Source organism: Manis pentadactyla, chromosome 5 (assembly GCF_030020395.1).
Source record: "Manis pentadactyla isolate mManPen7 chromosome 5, mManPen7.hap1, whole genome shotgun sequence".
Classification (NCBI taxonomy): Eukaryota; Metazoa; Chordata; class Mammalia; order Pholidota; family Manidae; genus Manis; species Manis pentadactyla.
In genome coordinates, this window is record NC_080023.1 from 95,948,366 (window position 1) to 95,962,145 (window position 13,780).

The 13,780-nt window shown below is 39.0% G+C and overlaps 1 protein-coding gene across 24 annotated transcripts in view; it reads left to right on the top strand.

Moving 5' to 3' along the window:
* ANK2 (ankyrin 2) overlaps positions 1 to 13,128 on the top strand; it is a 323,577-nt gene extending 310,449 nt beyond the window's left edge. For 13 of the 24 annotated variants that reach the window (XM_036920824.2, XM_057502564.1, XM_057502563.1 and 10 more), the window contains 7 exons: positions 477 to 762; positions 2,337 to 2,628; positions 5,545 to 5,628; positions 5,730 to 5,894; positions 6,890 to 7,072; positions 8,429 to 8,520; positions 10,827 to 13,128. In XM_036920824.2, the coding sequence (XP_036776719.2) occupies positions 477 to 762; positions 2,337 to 2,628; positions 5,545 to 5,628; positions 5,730 to 5,894; positions 6,890 to 7,072; positions 8,429 to 8,520; positions 10,827 to 11,010 (1,286 nt within the window). In that variant the 3' untranslated portion in view covers positions 11,011 to 13,128. Of the gene's footprint in view, positions 1 to 476; positions 763 to 2,336; positions 2,629 to 4,949; positions 5,043 to 5,544; positions 5,629 to 5,729; positions 5,895 to 6,889; positions 7,073 to 8,428; positions 8,521 to 10,826 lie in introns of all 24 variants that reach the window. The other 11 variants (XM_036920818.2, XM_057502550.1, XM_036920816.2 and 8 more) reach the window with 1 other exon arrangement.
* Positions 13,129 to 13,780: the final 652 nt, after the last annotated feature.

Here is a 13,780-nt window from a genome sequence, read left to right on the forward strand (position 1 = left end):
TGGCATAAGAGATGCTCCATGAAAAGCATACTGACATCAGAGTGTGGTTTAATACAGTTAATACTTACAAAGCACTTAGAGCAGTGCCCACACACAGTGACTGTGCAGAATGTGTTAAGTATTACTTATTATTATTATTATGAACTCACTCTTCTTACCAACTAGATTCAATGCCTCGACTATTGTAATTGATTGATGCCTGCTTATCATTAGGTCTTCTTATGATATCCCGCCCTCTGCTTTTCCTTCCCTAATTATTTAACCCTGAGTTGGGTGCTTTGTGGCCCAGTCACTCTGCATTTTAATAGACTCTTACTTGCCTGAGCGCCTCTAGTCTTGAAGGCAGGCACATGTATTATTCAACTCATAACCATGGACCTATCACAGGATAGGCATATAGTAATTACTTATTAAATACTCATTTAATATAGGTGAGCTTCATTTAAATAACTCATGTAAACTGTTCTCCTCTGCAGGGTTCTCAGTGCTTCAGGAGGAGCTATGCACTGCCCAGCATAAGCAGAAAGACGAGCAAACTGCTTCTAAAGAGAGGGAGTCCTGTGACCACCCCCCCATTGTCTCAGAGGAAGACATTTCTGTGGGTTATTCCACTTTGCAGGATTGTGTCCCCAAAATTGAAGGGGACAGTTCAGCAACAGAGCTCTTTCCTCAAACGCAAAAGGAGCGAGTTGAACAGGATTTCTCAGGGAAAATTCAAGACCTGCCTGAAAAGTCATCTCTTGAATGTCAGCAGGAATACTTGTGAGTTTCAGAAAAGCTTGTGAGTTTGTCATGTCATTTCAAAGAAAAAGACAAAACTGCAAGGGTGCCAGGCATATACAAGTGTAAGACATTTTCAAATATTTTCCTAATGACCCCACCAATAACAAATGCCAGAGCTAGGAGGGGAAAAAAGATTTGAGAGTCTGAACTTGTGATGACAAGTGTGGCACAGATTTGCTTGAACCCACTTCCAGTTCTGTGACCTTGGGCAAGTCTCAAAGCCCTTTGAGTCTCTGTTTCTACATCCATCAGTATTAATAATAATAAACACCTTATTCATCTCACAGGATTGAAGGTCAAGGGTTCAGATGGCTGTACCTCACTTGTGCTGTGTGCCCAGTGCACCATGGCTGCTTCAGGGTATGAAGAGTGATGGGGGAGGGGAAGCAGCCCTCAGTGTATTTCAATATTGCTGTGAGGTAGCTAGCAGTAAAAATAGAAATGCAACACAAATTATTCACACAGAATGAAAGACCATTAAAATGATGTGGATAGGGTTGGAGTGGGAACACAGAAAATTCTTCCAGAGAGCTTCTGGCTAAAGGAAGCTGCAGAGACAGCTCAGGACTCAAGGGCAGGGCTTTCTGGAGCAAAGGAGACAGTTGTTTCAATGACACTTGTCTACAAAAAGAAAACATCCTGAGAAAGGCAAGTGGTCTGTATCCCTGAAATCTGAGATTAGTGTGTCCAGAGATTGTGTCATAGTATTTCCTTTGTCATTCAGGGAGTTTTGTGCTAGTGTCATGGGAACTGGAGAAGAGAGTGAGATAGTAATGGAATGAGCTCTTCTTCCACTGAGCCCTCCCGCATTTTAGGTTTTAGGTGAGAGCATAAAGAAGGGGTAAGGAAAAGAGAGGAAGAAAAAAGAAAAGGGGATGTAGGGAGGGGACATCAAAGAGACACTTCAGATATTTAATATCTAAAGAGTGACAGAAAATTGCAAAAATTTTTTTAAAAAGCAGAAAAGGAGGAAATTTTCTTATTTTGAAATTGAGAATAAAGATAGCATTGGAGTAACACCAAACTATGTAAAGAGAAAAAGTTTCAATGTCAGTAGATCTATCAAGTAATAACAGTTTTCCAGAGCTTTAAGAATCTTCATGTATTTATAATTATGATAACTGTATTAACATGGGGTTGTATATTGCTTTTTAAAAATGTGGCCAAGTTTTGTTTCTTGCTTCAAAAGCCTTGTTATCTATCAACAGCTGTTTGTTATGTGAACCTCCTCAAATCTTTAAAATTACCTTGGGTTATCAAAGAAAAAAATGAAATTATAATTCATATGTTTTGTAGAGATTAGGAAATGGCAATACATTTTAGAACAATTTTCACCTTTGGAATACATATTTCCCAGTCAAGGCTAGATCAATGAGCTGTAACTGCACAATATCTTACATAAGATTTTTTTTCAAATTTCATTTCTTGAGTAAATTTACAAAACCTGTTGACTTTCATGGACCATGAAGACCTATCTTCCTGTCCAGTTCCCTCACTCAGCAGGGGGGGAAATGCATATGCTCTCATGGTATAACTCGGCTTTTCCATTTCAGTGTGACAACCCCAGGGACAGAAGCATCAGAGACTCAAAAGACTACAGCAGTACCTGGCTCTCCCAGCAAGACACCTGAGGAACTCAGTACCCCTCCCGAGGAGGAGAGGCTGTGTCTCCAGACACCAACGTCGAGTGAGCAGGGAGACTCGCCCATTGTACAGGAGCCCGAAGAGCCCCTAGTGCCTAGTGGGGAGAGTTCCCCTCGGAAAACTAGCCTCCTGATAGTCGAGTCTGCTGATGGCCAGCTGCGGACCCTTGCAGGCCTCGATGAAGACGCAGCTTTTCAAAAGGTAAGAATCTACTTCTCCATGTCCTTGCCCACCTATAACAAAGCTACAAACCTCCCAGTTTCCATTTCTCTGATGGCTTAGCTTTTCACTTGAAGGCAGAAAGGTTTGCCAAATTAATTAACCCGGGCCATGTGAAGCCCTCAATCCCTTTTATAACCTGGGAACCAATGAATCTAGAAAAAACGACGCACAGTTCAAATTCTAGCTTTTTGACCATAAGCCCTAATTTAATCATTGGAAATCCTTTTGCTAAAAACAATGAAAACTTGAATGAAACTCTATGCCTGATACAGCTTTATAAAATTAGTAGCCTCAGGCCGGAAGTCGAGTGAGAGAGATGAGTAGAGCCTCAGGGAAGGCTGCCCGCTATGGGAAAGCGCTGGGGCCCCACCCTCGTCCAATCTCCGTGCCCTCTGCCAATGAGTGCACAGACTGTGGGTATTGGGCAGGGCTTACCTCCCAAAACAAAGTTCTCTCATTAGAAGAAGGATTATTTCCAAATGAGATCTCCTTATATTTATTTTTAGTATGACTTACAAAAAGGATGATGTACCTAAACTTGATTCTGGTTCAAAATGTCAGTCTACCTGATAGTCACTGAGTGAGTTTCGATGTTGTGAAGAGGGGTGGAGACCATCTTGGGAGATTTATTTAAACCATTCATTCTCAAAATGTGGTCTGAATGGTTCATATCCCTCAGCATTAACTAGAGGGCTTGATTCCTCCTCAGAATGTCTGAATCAGACTGTATGCCAGGGTGGAAGGGGGAACAAGAATCTGCATTTTAAATGACTCCATACATGATCCTCATACACAAAAAAAGTGTGAGAATCTGTTTGAATTAAACTTTATATAAGTTAAAATAGATATTATTTTTCCTTTTAGAATTCAGAAACATTTTATAGGTCAAAATACTTTTGAAGCATTAATATATGTCTGAGTAGTAAAGAATGAGTTATATAAAGCTTTGGTGGGGGAAAAAGTGATACAAAATATCTTTAGTCTTACAACCTACTTTTTTGTTTGTTTGTTTTCCTTCACTATGAAAGCTAAATCTAATAGCAGGATTTATCTAAAACTCGAACTAAAACTGGAAGTCCAGGCAGATGAGAACCATACCCTGATTTTGGTAGTTATCTTAAATAATAAGTTCATCCCATGAATGGATTATTATTCTAGTTTGTCATGGCACAGAATTACCTACCTCTCAAGTTCTTGGATTAAATAAATTCCAGTAAAAATGTGTTATAGATGCTATCTGGGCTTAAAAGTTACTAAATTTAGCCTAAGAATCCATAGATTCAGTGAAGTATAGACTTAAAACAATTATCTGTATGATCCATTTATTTATTCTGTGCATATAAATAAATTTTGGTAAGTCTTTATGTATTCTACACTCTTTGTACAGGCCTGTTCCATTTATTGTTGATGAATATCTAATTATCTCTATTAAACTTCCTATTTTGACCCTTCATGATGCTAACCTGAGGATCCAACTTCAATCACTTATCTTGCTGACCTTATTTCTAAGCAGCAGATTCCTGAGTGTATTTAATGTATAATATGGTTTAGAATTTACATGTTTCCATTAGCAGAAAAGAACATAGAACTATATCTGGTATTTAAAAATATGAGAAAATTTAGTTGAATTTTCTTTATTGTAAAAATAACATTCCTCTAAGAAAGAGTGATTTGATTTAAGGCTCCCGAGACATGTTCTAATCTAAAATATGTTCTTATCTCTATCTCTGACTTTGGGCCAGACCCATAAAATTGGATTGGCCTCTGCATCTTAACTTCTCCACAAAATGAGTTTAAATTATTCATAGCCTGCCTTCTTTGATGTCATGGGGATGCATACTGGCTAGATAAGAGCTCTAGGAAAATTTGACTTCCTGCAGAAAAGTTCTGCTAAAACATAAGTCATTTCTCTACCTTTGGGTTAACCATTCCAGACCTAAGCCCGGGTGTCAATGTCACAGTGTCTGCTGTGCTCCTTGGGTTCTGTGTTTACATTTGGTTACTTATGGGACTTTAAGTCCAAGAAGTAATGTGGACAAGCTGCTAATTTCTTCTGACAGATTTTTGACAGATGGGTGCTCAGCTAGCTCAGAATTCCAGATTTTTGTTTTCATTCATTGAACAAAAACTGTATTCTCATTGGAGGGTGAAAGTAGCATACACTTGTTTCCCTTGCGGGCTTTTCCCCCAAAGCCTCCATGAATGAAACTTCCAGAAAACAGTGTGAGCTAAAGCAGAAGCCAGTAATGAAGACATTCCTTAGCATGTTAAACAAAACAATGCTTCCGTGCTTCCACCAGGAGCTAACAGAGGAATTAGGTGAGCTGGAGGCCAGCTCAGATGAGGAGGCGATGGTAACTACCAGGGTTGTCCGCCGACGAGTGATTATTCAGGTACCAGCTGTCAAATTACTGCACGTGTGGGACAGTTCTGTCCCTGTGACCCTGAGAGAGCGACAGAGCGGAGCACTGAGGGCTTGGCATGCCCCTTAGGTAGTGCATGGCCACTCGGAAGCAGGTCCTTTAACTCTTCTAAGTTTTGTTTGTAAAAAAAATGCAGCAGTAAAGACATTTGCGACCTACCTCCAAGAGAGTGAAGGGAAGAGCAAGACTCAGCTTCTTCAGTTTCACCCTCCTCACCGCCCGCTTGTCCATTTTTGTTTGTTTGGTCATTTTTAAGTGTTTACCTACCTTTGCTCCAGTTCTCCTAAGCATGTTATTACCCACCTTTTCTTTTTCCCTTTTAAACATACTACTTGACAGGATTTGGCATCCCTGCAGTGCTTCCCAACAGCTCCTTTAATTTTCTAACATTGCTCACATTATAAGCACTTGGGAGTAGTTCCTTAGAATTGGCGCCAGGCACTGAAGTGACCCTTTTCTCTCAACTGTTCAGGGAGATGATATGCCTGACATACCCCCAGAAACAGTCACGGAAGAAGAATACATTGATGAGCATGGACACACTGTGGTAAAGAAGGTATTGTCTGACAGAGCCTCACATGATTGATTGCAAACCCCCTGTGTCAGTACCTGGTTCTGCCACTCAAAAACAAGATACATGAATGAAATCTCTTTCAGGTTACTAGGAAGATCATTAGGCGCTACATATCCTCTGATGGCACAGAGAAAGAGGAGATTACACTGCAGGGGACGGCACAGGAGCCTGTGGCCATTGAGGAAGGGGATAGCTATTCCAGAGTTGTAAAGCGCGTTGTATTGAAGAGTGACACCGAACAGTCAGAGGTGAGATCATCTGATTCTCCACCGTGATTTTATGGAGACTGTAAAGTAGTGCTCCAGAGGGATGGACAAGATTCTTCATTCTTCTTGGATTCTCTGTGCGCCTCACATGGCTGCCTGCTTTCAGTTGCACAGTGATTTTTTTCTTCATGATTTTGTGGAATTTTTAAATAACCATCAAGGAGACTTGTAGCCATTATGCTCACTGTCTTTGTTCAGTTGTTTTTATTTCTCTTTTCTGTTTAATTCATAGTTGACCACAGCAAAAATCCAAAGTCAGATTTTAAAAGATTAGAATCCCATTTTCTGGCAAACAGTGAGTTATGGGAAGACCCAATGAAATGTCAGCCTAACAGCCCTCTATAGAATGCTTGAGATAAATATTTGATATTCAAACTGCCGCATTTCAGAGTCACTAAAATCAGGATCCAGAAACTCCTTGAATTATAGTTTTATTTCTTTCTGTTGTACTTCCCTCTTTGAGGAACATGTTGACATAGAACTTGTGACTTTCTCCCCGTTTTGCATTCATTCATGTCCTCAAAATTTTACTATACACATGGGATTCTACAGAAATCCGCTTTTTCACTTCTCATATCTTTGAGAGTTCCTCCTTTGGGGGTTAATTTTATCTCCACAACATCAAAACAGACTATTTAAACATGGGAAAGAGAGTTCATCCACAGGTTATTATGTCTGCATTGCCCTGAGCAGCCAGTTTTTTATTCATGAAACATCTTGAGAAATTTTCATTCAAGTGACTAATTAAGTGGTTGATTTAGTACTATGTGGATAGAGTCATTATATAGACATTACCTGTTGATTATAGGTTGTTTTTTTTTTTCCTAACTGCTTCTCCTTTCTAAAACACTGTTTTCTGGAAAGCTAGTATATAACATTGTAGTTTTCTTTTCTTTCTTTTTTTTTAACATAGAAAAACGTGTCATTGTTACATTTTGGCAGTCAGAAATGTGTATTGTGTGTCCTTCATTCATTAGGTAACTTTGTCTGAACCCAGCATTTTGTCCAGTACCTCACAATTTCAGGCTGAACCAGTGGAAGGCCGTAGAGTCAGCAAAGTTGTTAAAACAACTATGGTACATGGAGAGAGGATGGAGAAACATCTGGGGGATTCTAGTTTAGCCACTGATCTTCCTTCAGCCAAAGATGACTTTGAAGAGGTATAGAAGCATCATTTGTCTTTGAGTATGTGTGTGCATGTATTACATTTGCTTGTGTTTGCAAAGAAGATAGCTTATCATTGTCATTCCGTACATGTATTCATGAAAGGGTACAGAATAATTCAAGAGAGTAGAATTCTTGTTTGAATATCTTACACAGGGAAGTAACATTTCTTCAACTTAAGGTATTCTTTGGTGTCACCATAGAGCTTTTAATATCCAAGTGACCAGGATTCCCTCCACTTGAATCAGAATCAGTGTCCAGAGTTGGGGCATGACTGTACATCTTGTTTAAACATCCCAGAAGTGACTTGTATTCCTGATTAATAAGAGAAAGAAACAGAGAGTTTGAAAATTATCTTTGCTAGCTAATATTCTCAAAAATTTCCAGTGATAGTCATTGAAGAAAATTCAGATAGATCTTATACCCCAAATAAAACAAGCATTCATATTTAAGTTCTGATTTCCAATGGGTCCATAGTGAAAAATTCATAGATGCTTACTATAATTCAAAATTCCAAAAATTTTGAAAACCAAAACAAGTTTTTTAAGTTAGTAGCAGACTATTTTGGTAGTAAAGCTTCATATGAACTGATATGGAGTTGGGTGTTTTGGGCCCTTTTGCTCCTACCTGGAGTGAATATTCATGTTTTACTGTTGATTTATTAATGGGTTTGATTATAGGATGTTGTCCGTACCCTATTTCATGCATCAAAATAAACAGACTATATATCATATTACCTTCCTGAAATCCTAAAGGAAGAAAATCTGAATTCTGAAACAACATCTTGTCTCAGAGGTTTCTATTAAGGGACTGCGGCCATGTGCAAACATTTACAAAATATTTCTTGCTATTGAAACATTTTGAAGTTAAATGTTACATGTGTGTTGTCTTCTATACCCACAATATACATTGAGATTACATATGAATACATTGAAATATTAAAAGCTCACCTTATTTAAATACTTTGAGTTCTTCACATTTTGACAGCTGGTGACCCTATACAGTCAAAAATGAATTATCTGGGTTATCCACTTTGGGCCTTATTTGTTGCTTGTTTTTGCCCACAGTCATTAAAATATCATCAGAGTCTCCAATGTAGAAAGGAGGGGGTTGAGGTGAGAAGGAAATTAAAAAGGAGTACAGGTGATAGCAGCATTTGTGAAGTAATGTAACCTATTTCCCTTACAAATGGTAGATATTGAAATAAAACTCAATACTTAGATCTACTAAGAATTGTTTTATTTATCCTTTCATGTATACCTTTTTATACTGTCAATTAAGCAAACGAATTGATTTTTAAAGTCTATGGTTTATGATGGGTTTTGTCTTGTTTCCTTTTTTTCTTACTTCAGGCTTTGAGTTACACAGGTAACCAAATGAAAGTCCACTTACCCAGTTTAGTAGAGAATGAAATCCTGAAAGAGGATGGATCAATAATCAAAAGGTTTGGGATAGCATGGGGTGCTATTTTGCCAACTAACACCTCAAAATTTTTTCCAGTTTTAAGAAAAATGGAGCCCCTACATACACCCTAAAACCCCTTGGGAACTGCCAACTCTCCCTATATTGTAAGACTTTGGTCAAGTAGTAGATATCTCAGTGTGTGTATCATATCTGTAGTGTCCTTTTGATGCTTTAAAATTAATATTAAGGCATGCTGATAGCGATCTGCCAGTTTACATAATTGCTCCCTGGGTTTTAGCAAGTCACCAGTTTTGCTGAGGCCAGCCAGCTGGGATATTCCATTGTGTTGATAGATTTGAAGAGCATAGGAAGGAGAATCTAATCAACTGCTTGCCCCAGCTCCCTTCAGCTCAGTCTTAGAAAATCTTTCCTGTGAGTGGTACAAGCTTTATTATTTTTTTTTAACAAGCTGTTTCATGATTTTGCATGAGAGTGGCACATAACATGAGCATGAGTTTGATACCTGAGAACCTGAATTTCCCTAGCAATGCTGAAACCAGGTGCTTTAATAAATTAAGAAAGTGTCATGAAAGCAGTAAGCAGTTAATTTTCGTGCATACAAAAGGGGATTAGCTGTGAGGCTGTCTAGTCTGCCCTGTCTCCATCACCTATTTGATGTATAAACTTCCACACGATTGCCCGGGTCTACTCTCACTGACCTCTGCTCCTTGAGCAGCACCTGAAGTATTCATAAAATGTTCTCAGCTTCTCAGTGAAAAGACACAATGGCAATTCAAGTTATTAATGTTTTTCACTTCATTGAAAAAGAGAGAAAGACTGTCATTTATAGTACTCTACAAAGCTATTTTTAGGCTGTAGAACATAATAATTAGAACAGTGAAATTAAAGGTTCTGTCACAAATTCCTCCCTCCGATCACATGTAAAAAGCAAGAGCTAAGAATTTAAATGAGAATAATTGCTCATAGAACTTTCAAAATGTTACATAAATTAAGGATAAAGTACCTTTTATTCTCTGAACTTTTAAATATTTTGTCCAGTTATTAAATAAAAGCACATAAATCGTGCATACCCTACCATGATGAAATCTTCAAATTGGAATCAATTTTGGAGACCAATTAATCCAAAGTTTCTATTACAGCTGATGAATTTGAAACCAGGGATATAGACAACTCAGTTAAGTTCCACAACTACTTAGTTATGGAATTCTATTTGTGATGTACAGCACTTTATCTTATGCAAAAGAAAAATGTGGGGTATAGCTTCAAAACTGATCATTCTTTAAGTGAAGATGCACAGCATAGTGGTTATGGGTTCAGGCTCTGGAACATTTGAGTCGTGGCCCCAATGCATACTAACTGTTATTTTTTGCATTGCTTACATTCTCTGAGATTGTTTCCTTATTTGTTATAATAATACCTGGCACATAAAACATGTTCACCACATATTTGTGGAATGATGAATGATGTGTAAAAGTAGAAGAACCAAGAGTTAACAAATTACAAGGTGATCATTTCCAAGTATAGATACAGGAAAATAATAGTACAGCATGTTGTAGTATCCTGTGACCCTTTCCTCAAGTAATCACCTGTCTGATGAGGGAGCCCAGAAGGCAGCAGGCTGCTCAGGGGCAGTAGGGATGGCAAAGGGCCCAGCACGCGGGCATGTGAGATGACAGGGCTTGTCTCAGTGTTCCTTCCCTCTCCTCCCCCACCTGCTCCAGATGAAGCCCCAAAGGCCTGGGCGGACCTCCAGTTCTTGTTGGGAGTCACTTTCCTGTACACTGATAGAATCATAGTCTAGTTTTTAAAGATCTGTTTCCTATGCAAAAGTTCTCTTAGAACATTTTTGGGAAGTTTGTGTAGGGATGTGACTCTAAGGATTAAGCTGGCAGCTAAGGTGTACTAATAAATTTAAAACTGTTTTTCTCAGCCTGTCAAAAAGTAAATATGGAATCACCATTTCAGGATGAACCAACCTCTCTTAAATCAGTGTAGTTTAATAAAAACATGAGTTATTATGTGGCTACCTTTTGAGCCATATTAAAGCACAGTTTCATTTATTTGTAATATTTCTCAAAGTTTAAAAAAAAAATTCCTGGTCCCAAAACGTTAAAAAAAAGTCTCATGACTCATTTCACATAAGGGAGCCATGTGTAAAAGACCTGAAACGGTGGCTGTAGCTGTTATACTGATAGCTCCTTATAGAACCATCTAGAAGGAAGACAGTAAGTACTTGGACGTCATGGTTACCCCCATGCCAAAGGTAGTGGCTGCCTTTTAGCAGTGAAGAAAGAGCATAATTCTCCCTTGTCTGCTTTCCTCCAGGACAACCATGAGTAAAGCCCAAACGCAGAAGAGGGCTGTGGTGAAGGACCAGCATGGGAAACACATCCACTTGGAGCACCTGGAGGATGTGCCAGAAGCACTAGCACCGGATGACCTCCAGCACGACCTCCAGCAACTCCTTCGGCATTTCTGCAAGGAGGACTTGAAGCAAGAGGCCAAATGAGGGGGCTGCCCGATCCTCACATCAGAAACCACACATTCACTCAATATGCAACTTCCCATTTCATTAGCAGAGCGGCCCAACTGGCCTAATGGGCACCCTGACGTTTCCACTTTTAGCAAATACACTGCATTTGGTTTTAGTTTTTCTCAGCCTCTTTAACTATAAGCTAATTTGTGACCAAAGATAGCATCCTTCCCTCTGGATGCTGTATCCACTACTTTGTTGTGTCTGTGCTAGCCTGGGAACCGGCCACCTCCGTTGTCCTTTGCTTCTGCACAAGCTCCATGAAAACCCAGTGATCAGAAGAACTTCGCCTGCAGACCTCTTCAGGTGATGCTATAGAGGAATCCTTCAAAGGGATGTCCATGTACAATGTATATAGCTAGAATGCTCAGATGAACAGCATATTAAAATTAAAACCACTGCCTATCATAACTACACTGGGCATCATGGAATAAAAGGCCTCTAGAAATTGCTGAACAGTGGTTAATCAAGATATTGCTAACACAATCGAATGATAATACAGTTCTTCTGCTGAAGAAGCACTTCAGACCTACCAGGTCCTTACAACTTCCAGAGTAGCCATTGCTCCTAATTAAAGATGGGTTCATAACCACGAGGAACTGTCCTAACTAAGCACTTACTGCTGGGTGCTGGCCAGCTGTGGCTGGCGCTTCTCCAGCTGCTACTCTGACGGAGGGGATGTCGGGAGCAGAAGGCAAACAGAATGAGTGAGACAGTGAGGCTTTCGGCTGCTAGCAGCTACAGGCTGTGGCATTCTGGCGTCTTCAGGTCTTTTAGATTTCCGACATATTGGCAGGGTATTTTAAAAAGCTGTAACTACTGTAGTTTTCCAGTTTTCATTGCTGCTTTAGCAAACCACGCTGTCTTATTGGTGGTACTTTCTTCTGGCCACTGCACTGTAGATAATTCATTGAAAACAAGATGTACCCACTACACAAAAGGTCAAACTCCTTCACCAGGTCAGAGTGGCTTCTTCTCCTCCTTTTTAATTTTTTTTCCTCTCTCTCTTCAGATTTCTATCTTATACCTGCATGTAGCATTTAAAAATCAAAAACAGTCAGACCTCTCTTCTCATCCCAGAATGGCTTTCATTCTTTTGACCCTGAGCAAGCACTTTCCCACTTGTCAGCTTGGTCTGTTTTTTTTAGCTGGCAAACAAGGTCGAGAAATCCTTACAAATTTGGTTTGGGTTAAAATTTTTGGTTTATTTATTTGAAATCCAAACTCCCTTGGAGGCACAAGTGCATTTGTGCACTTCCCTGTTTGTTTGTTTCAAAGAAGGAACTTTAATCATCTGAGTGATTTCCATGTCCTGTTCCTTATTCCTCTAGTGGTTGAAGCTGTGTAACATTTTAACATATATATATATATTCACAATTATATTCATATAAACAGTATACATTTTGAATCAGTTATTTGTTAAAGAAAAGTATATTCAATGAAGATCAAATTTAAAAGAAAAACTCTACCACCAGAGTCGGTCCTCCAGAGATTGAACATTTTCCAAATCTATCTGGTCTTTTCCCGTTGTGCAAAAATGACTCATTGCTCCGAATTTCAAAAACAAATGCGACAAACAATGGCACTTCATCATTTCAAGCCACAATGCCAAGACGGAAAATTTCCTGGGAGGGAGGTTTCCCGCCAGCCAAATCTCCTAAGCCCCAGATGCTAGCACTTTCTGGCAGTTGGATAGGAAACAAAGCTTTCTTTGGCAGCCAAAATGAGAGAGGCCCCTGGTGAGACTTTCTGAGGCACACCATGGCCGCCTTGTCCAAACCTTTGCTGGAGCTCAAGAAAAGCATTTCAGTTGTGTTACTTGCAGTGCAGATGATGTCTGTGTAACAACAATGGTTATTCACCTTCTTTTGATTTTGATTTTTGCTGTGTAATCAAAAAACTTGAATACTGTGAGAAGAAGTGAATTTTCAGTTGATGAATCAGCATCTTGTTCCCATGGTGATAACGCTAATTGAATATATCTATGAGGGCATGTATTAGTTACTGGAAAAAAAAATACAACACTAACAATACATAGCTGCAGTGTGTACAATGGCTGATTTAATTAAATAAAATGTACAAGTGTTAAGTGTGGCAACAGTGATTTGTTCTTATTTATCACTAATCTGTGGTTTCAGGAGATAAGAGAATAGTAAAGAGAAGAATAGATTTGAAGCCAAAAGAGAGACACAAATTTCTGTTTTTTTCTCATTTTTATTTAGTAACAGAATTCGCTTACATGCCCAACACTATATTAAGCACTGGGATGAACAGATTTTGTCCCTGCCTTCAAGGAACTTTTATGCGATTATGCAAAAAGAGAGAAAGATTTATTTTTAGTTTGGGGATCACTAGTAAATAAGAAATAGAGCTTGAGGGACTGGGGGAGTTTGCAGCCTAGCAGGGCCCAGGGGGCAGTTCTGTCCTCCAAGGCAGTGGCATGAAGGAAACACCTCTGCTTTGGGGAACAGCATCTTGTTTGGGTGGAGCCATAGCTGGTGTTTAATTTCTTGTAGCCTGATAATTAGAAATTAAATGGCTACATCAATATAAATAATGACAGGAATATGTAAACCTGAAATCAGTTGGGTTGGGAGAAGTTTAGTTTTTTTGAAAAATTCGTTTAATGCTGCTATAATAATTGTTTTACTGTAAAAATGCAGAAAGACACAGTTTAGAAATCTAGTAGGTTTTATTTAAATCTTACCTGCTATGCGATATGAAGCTCACTGGATCTGGTTTATCT